At 56.5% G+C, this 7419-nt stretch overlaps 1 protein-coding gene across 1 annotated transcript; it reads right to left on the bottom strand.

Annotated features, from left to right (window-relative positions):
• Positions 1-709: 709 nt before the first annotated feature.
• On the bottom strand, positions 710-7186 carry LOC130607478 (tyrosine-protein kinase receptor UFO-like; the record flags this gene model as incomplete). Its single annotated transcript, XM_057424596.1, has 5 exons — positions 710-897; positions 2191-2300; positions 3086-3207; positions 4736-4828; positions 7091-7186. Coding segments are annotated over 5 exons (609 nt in total), but the record flags the coding sequence as incomplete, so codon positions are not given.
• Positions 7187-7419: the final 233 nt, after the last annotated feature.

The following is a 7419-nucleotide window of genomic DNA, read 5'->3' as shown; positions in this document are numbered from 1 at the left end:
GTTTGGGTGTGGTTTTGGGGGGGGTTGGGGTATTTTGGGGTGATTTTGGGGGATTTGGGGGTGGTTTGGGGGGGTTTGGGGGGTTTTGGGGGGTTTGGGGGGGTTTTGGGGTGATTTGGGGGATTTGGGGTGGGGTGGTTTTGGGGTGATTTGGGGGGTGTGGGGGTGATTTTGGGAGATTTGGGGGGTTTTGGGGTGGTTTTGGGGTGATTTGGGGGGGTTTGGGGGGGGGTTGGGGTGGTTTTGGGGGTTTTGGGGGGTTTGGGGGGGGTTGGGAGCGATTTTGGGGTGATTTTGGGGGATTTAGGGGTGGTTTTGGGGTGATTTGGGGTGGGGTTGGGGTGGTTTTGGGGTGAGTTGGGGGGGTTGGGGGTTTGGGGGGGTTTGGGGTGATTTTGGGGTGGTTTTGGGTTGATTTGGGGGGATTTGGGGGTGGTTTTGGGGTGATTTAGGGGGGTTTGGGGTGGTTTTGGGGGGGTTGGGAGCGATTTTGGGGTGATTTTGGGGGATTTAGGGGTGGTTTTGGGGTGATTTGGGGGGGTTGGGGTGGTTTTGGGATGATTTGGGGGGTTGGGGTGATTTAGGGGCGGGTTTGGGGGTGATTTAGTGGGGTTTGGTTTGGTTTTGGGATGATTCGGGGGGTTGGGGTGATTTGGGGGGGGTGCGGTGTTTGGGGCTGCTTTGGGCTGGTTTTGGGGTGTTTTGGGGCCGTTTTGGGGCCGCTGTGGGGCTCTCACCACGTCGCTCTTGGTGCTGTAGACCCGGCTCTCGAGGCTCTCCAGGGCCACCCACTTGACGGGCACGGGGGCCACGTGGCCCTGGCGGTAATACTGCCCCCCCCCAAGGCGCTTGGCCAGCCCGAAGTCAGCCACCAGCACCCGCAGGTGCTCGTCCAACCTGGGGGGCAATGGGCACCTCAATGGGACCTCAATGGGCACCTCAATGGGCACCTCAATGGGACCTCAATGGGGGGCTCAATGGGGGCCTCAATGGGGACCCAATGGGCACCTCAATGGGGGCCTCAATGGGGATCTCAATGGGGACATCAATGGGGATCTCAATGGGGATTTCAATGGGGATCTCAATGGGCACCTCAATTGGGGCCTCAATGGGGGCCTCAATGGGACCTCAATGGGGGCCACAATGGGGACCTCAATGGGGATCTCAATGGGCACCCAATGGGGATCTCAATGGGGACCTCAATGGGGATCTCAATGGGGACCTCAATGGGCACCCAATGGGGATCTCAATGGGGATCTCAATGGGGGCCTCAATGGGGATCTCAATGGGGACCTCAATGGGACCTCAATGGGGACCTCAATGGGGATCTCAATGGGGATCTCAATGGGGATCTCAATGGGGACCTCAATGGGGATCGCAATGGGACCTCAATGGGGATCTCAATGGGGACCTCAATGGGCACCTCAATTGGGGCCTCAATGGGGGCCTCAATGGGGACCCAATGGGGACCTCAATGGGGGCCTCAATGGGGACCTCAATGGGGACCTCAATGGGCACCCAATGGGGATCTCAATGGGGATCTCAATGGGGATCTCAATGGGGACCTCAATGGGGGCCACAATGGGGACCTCAATGGGGATCTCAATGGGGATCTCAATGGGCACCCAATGGGGACCTCAATGGGGATCTCAATGGGGATCTCAATGGGCACCCAATGGGGATCTCAATGGGGGCCTCAATGGGGATCTCAATGGGGACCTCAATGGGACCTCAATGGGGACCTCAATGGGGATCTCAATGGGGATCTCAATGGGGACCTCAATGGGGATCGCAATGGGACCTCAATGGGGATCTCAATGGGGACCTCAATGGGCACCTCAATTGGGGCCTCAATGGGGACCTCAATGGGGACCTCAATGGGGGCCTCAATGGGGACCTCAATGGGGATCGCAATGGGACCTCAATGGGGATCTCAATGGGGACCTCAATGGGGACCTCAATGGGGGCCTCAATGGGGACCTCAATGGGGACCTCAATGGGGGCCTCAATGGGGACCTCAATGGGGACCTCAATGGGCACCCAATGGGGATCTCAATGGGGACCTCAATGGGGGCCACAATGGGGACCTCAATGGGGACCTCAATGGGCACCCAATGGGGACACCCTGCCCCACACCCTGCCCCACACCCTGCCCCACACCCTGCCCCCCCGCCCCACGCCGTGCCCCACATGCAGTTCCTGGCCGCCAGGTCCCGGTGGATGAAGCTCCGCAGGCTCAGATATTCCATCCCGGCAGCGATGTCCCGCAGGAAGCGCAGCAGCGTCCCCAGGGCCAGCGCCTGCGCCCAGAGGGACCCATAGAGACCCATAGGGACCCATAGAGACCCATAGAGACCCATAGGGAGCCATAGGGAGCCATAGAGACCCATAGGGACCCATAGGGAGCCATAGAGACCCATAGAGAGCCATAGAGACACCATAGACACCATAGAGACCTATAGAGACCCATAGAACCCCATAGAGAAACAGAGAGACCCACAGAGCCCCATAGAGCCCATAGAGCCCTATAGAGCCCATAGACACCATAGACCCCCATTGACATCCCCCATTACCCCATAACCCCCATTGACCCCATACCCCCATAACCCCCATTCCCCCCATTCCCCCATTCCCCCCCATTCCCCCATTACCCCCATTCCCCCCATTACCCCATTGCCCCCATTCCCCCATTACCCCATTGCCCCCATTCCCCCCATTCCCCCATTGACCCCATTACCCCATTGCCCCCATTACCCCATAACCCCCATTGACCCCATTACCCCATTGCCCCCATTACTCCATTACCCCCATTACCCCCATTGCCCCCATTACTCCATTACCCCATTACCCCATAACCCCCATCACCCCCATTACCCCCATTGCCCCATTACCCCCATTGCCCCCATTACCCCATTGCCCGCATTACCCCATTACCCCCATAACCCCCATCACCCCCATTACCCCCATTGCCCCATTACCCCCATTGCCCCCATTACCCCATAACCCCCCTTACCCCCATTACCCCCATTACCCCCATTACCCCATAACCCCCATTACCCCCATTGCCCCCCCCTGCCCCACTCACCAGTGGGGGCTGCCCCATGCGTGCCCGCAGCAGGAAGCTGTGCAGGTCCCCATGTGCCATGAACGGGAGCACAACGATGGGGGCCGGGAGCCCCCCGTCCCCCCAGGGCTGCAGGCACACACCTGCAGCTCCGGTTACCCCATGGTGCCCCATAGAGACCCATAGAGACCCATAGAGACCCATAGAGACCCATGGAGACCCAGAGAGCCCATGGAGACCATAGAGACCCATAGAGCCCATAGAGCCCCATAGAGACCCATAGAGCCCATGGAGACCTATAGAGACCCATGGAGACCCAGAGAGCCCATGGAGACCATAGAGACCCATAGAGACCCATAGAGCCCCATAGAGCCCATGGAGACCATAGAGACCCATAGAGCCCATGGAGACCATAGAGAAGAGACCCATAGAGCCCATGGCACCCCATAGAGCCCCATAGAGACCATGGAGCCCCATAGAGCCCCATAGAGACCCATAGAGACCATGGAGTGCCATAGAGCATCATAGAGCTCATAGAGCCCCATAGAGACCATGGAGCCCCACTGAGTACATGGAGCCCCATAGAGCCTAATCGAGCCCACAGCACCCGTAGCCCCCATAGCCCCCATAGCCCCCATAGCACTCACAGCACCCATAGCACCCACAGCACCCACAGCCCCCACAGCACCCACAGCACCCATAGCACCCACAGCACCCATAGCACCCATAGCACCCACAGCACCCACAGCACCCATAGCACCTACAGCACCCACAGCACCCACAGCACCCACAGCACCCATAGCCCCCATAGCCCCATAGCACCCATATCCCCCATAGCACCCATAGCACCCACATCACCCACAGCACCCACAGCACCCACAGCACCCATAGCACCCACAGCACCCATAGCAGCCACAGCACCCATAACAGCCACAGCACCCATAGCAGCCACAGCACCCATAACAGCCACAGCACCCATAGCACCCACAGCACCCACCCATAGCAGCCACAGCACACAGCCACAGCACCCATAGCACCCACAGCACCCACACCACCCATAGCACCCATAGCACCCATAGCACCCATAGCACCCACATCACCCATAGCACCCACAGCACCCACAGCACCCATAGCACCCACAGCACCCACAGCACCCACAGCACCCATAGCACCCACAGCACCCACAGCACCCATAGCCCCCATAGCACCCACAGCACCCACAGCACCCACAGCACCCATAGCCCCCACAGCACCCACAGCACCCACAGCACCCATAGCACCCACAGCACCCACAGCACCCATAGCACCCATAGCACCCATAGCACCCACAGCACCCACAGCACCCACAGCACCCATAGCACCCATAGCACCCATAGCACCCACAGCACCCATAGCACCCACAGCACCCACAGCACCCATAGCACCCACAGCACCCACAGCACCCATAGCACCCACAGCACCCATAGCACCCATAGCACCCATAGCACCCACAGCACCCACAGCACCCATAGCACCCATAGCACCCACAGCACCCATAGCACCCACAGCACCCATAGCACCCATATCCCCCATAGCACCCATAGCACCCACAGCACCCATAGCACCCACAGCACCCATAGCACCCATAGCACCCATAGCACCCATAGCACCCACAGCACCCATAGCACCCACCGATGAGCCCCATGACGTTGGGGTGATCGAACTCCTTCATGCAGGCGGCCTCGGAGAGGAACTGCTCGAGCTGAGCCCGGCTGCCCATGGCCACTGAGATCGGGGCAAATTGGGGCAATTTGGGGCAAATTGGGGCAATTTGGGGTGGTTTGGGTCATTTTGGGTCATTTTGCATCAATTTGGGGCAATTTGGGTCATTTTGCATCAATTTGGGGCAAATTGGGGCAATTTGGGTCATTTTGGGGTGTTTTGGGGCAATTTGGGGCAAATTGGGGCAATTTGGGGTGGTTTGGGTCATTTTGGGTCATTTTGCATCAATTTGGGGCAAATTGGGGCAATTTGGGGCAATTTGGGTCATTTTGGGGTGTTTTGGGGTAATTTGGGGCAATTTGGGGCGGTTTGGGCCAGTTTGGGACATTTTGGGGCAATTTAGGGCGGTTTGGGGCAATTCGGGTCATTTTGGGGCAATTTGGGTCATTTTGCATCAATTTGGGTCATTTTGGGGCAATTTGGGGTGGTTTGGGACATTTTGCATCAATTTGGGTCAATTTGGGACAATTTGGGTCATTTTGGGGCAATTTGGGTCATTTTGCATCAATTTGGGGCATTTTGGGGCATTTTGGGGCAGTTTGGGGCAGTTTGGGGCAATTTGCGGCGGTTTGGGGCATTTTGGGGCATTTTGGGGCAATTTGGGACATTTTGGGGCAATTTGCGGCGGTTTGGGGCATTTTGGGGTGGTTTGGGGCATTTTGCATCAATTTGGGTCAATTTGGGGTGTTTTGGGGCAATTTGGCGCGGTTTGGGGTGGTTTGGGTCTATTTGGGGCATTTCGGATGGTTTGGGTCAATTTGGGTCAATTTGGGGTCTTTTGGGTCATTTAGGGTTGTTTTTGGGGTGTTTTGGGGTGTTTTAGGGTGTTTTGGCTGTTTTGGGGGTGATTTTGGGGTGATTTCAGGGTGTTTTGGGTCATTTTGGGTTGTTTTGGGGGTATTTTGGCTCATTTTGGGTTGTTTTGGGGTGGTTTAGGGGTGTTTTGGGGTGATTTTGGGTTGTTTTGGCTCATTTTGTGTTGTTTTTGCGGTGGTTTTGGGTGGTTTAGGGTGATTTTGGGGTGTTTTGGCTCATTTTGGGTTTGTTTTGGGGTGTTTTAGGGTGATTTTGTGTTGTTTTAGGGTGATTTTGGGGTGTTTTAGGGTGATTTTGGGGTGATTTTGGGGTGTTTTGGGTCATTTTGGGGTGATTTTGGGGTGATTTTGGGGTGTTTTGGCTCATTTTGGGGTGATTTTGGGGTGTTTTGGCTCATTTTGGGTTGGTTTAGGGGTGTTTTAGGGTGATTTTGGGGTGATTTTGGGGTGTTTTGGCTCATTTTGGGTTGTTTTTGGGGTGTTTTGGGGTGTTTTTAGTGTGATTTTGGGGTGTTTTTGGGTGATTTTGGGGTGATTTTGGGGTGTTTTAGGGTGATTTTGGGGTGATTTGGGGGTGTTTTAGGGTCATTTTGGGGTGTTTTAGGGTGATTTTGGGGTGATTTTGGGGTGTTTTAGGGTGATTTTGGGGTGATTTTGGGGTGTTTTAGGGTCATTTTGGGGTGTTTTAGGGTGATTTTGGGGTGATTTTGGGGTGTTTTGGCTCATTTTGGGGTGATTTTGGGGTGTTTTGGCTCATTTTGGGGTGATTTTGAGGTGTTAATGGGGCAGCCCTATGGGGTCAATGGGGCAGCCCTATGGGGTCAATGGGCCCAGCTCTATGGGGTCAATGGGGCAGCCCTATGGGGTCAATGGGCCCAGCTCTATGGGGTCAATGGGGAACAACCCCTATGGGGTCAATGGGCCCAGCTCTATGGGGTCAATGGGGCAGATCTATGGGGTCAATGGGGCAGCCCTATGGGGTCAATGGGCCCAGCTCTATGGGGTCAATGGGGAACAACCCCTATGGGGTCAATGGAGACATCCCTATAGGTTCAATGGGCCCAGCTCTATGGAGTCAATGGGGCAGCCCTATGGGGTCAGTGGGGCAGCCCTATAGGGTCAATGGGCCCAGCTCTATGGGGTCAGTGGGGCAGCCCTATAGGGTCAATGGGCCCAGCTCTATGGGGTCAATGGGGCAGCCCTATGGGGTCAATGGGGCAGCCCCATGAGGTCAATGGGGCAGCTCTATGGGGTCAGTGGGGCAGCCCTATGGGGTCAATGGGGAACAGCCCCTATGGGGTCAATGGGGCAATCCCTATAGGGTCAATGTGGAACAACCCCTGTGGGGGCAGCTCTATGGGGTCAATGGGCCCAGCTCTATGGGGTCAATGGGGCACCCCTATGGGGTCAATGGGGCAGCCCCATGGGGTCAATGGGGCCATGCACCCACCTTCACCCAGGGTCTTGCCCAGGGCCAGGCGGTGCCGATCCAAGGTCACGTCCCGGAGCTTCTCCTGCAGCTCCTCACTGATGCCCAGGCGGGAGACTGGGAGAGGGGAGCCCATAGACACCCCATAGACACCCCATAGACACCCCATAGACACCACATAGACACCCCATAGATACCCCATAGACACCCCATAGACACCCCATAGACACCCCATAGACACCCCATAGACACCTCATGGATACCCCATAGATACCCCATAGACACCCCATAGACACCCCATAGACACCCCATAGATACCTCATGGATACCCCATAGATACCCCATAGACA

This window comes from Pezoporus wallicus, unplaced genomic scaffold (genome assembly GCF_028554395.1).
Source record: "Pezoporus wallicus isolate ANWC-B61680 ecotype Strahan unplaced genomic scaffold, APGP_CSIRO_Pwel_v1 contig_10362, whole genome shotgun sequence".
Taxonomy (NCBI): domain Eukaryota; kingdom Metazoa; phylum Chordata; class Aves; order Psittaciformes; family Psittacidae; genus Pezoporus; species Pezoporus wallicus.
This window is presented reverse-complemented; position numbering and strand designations above follow the sequence as displayed.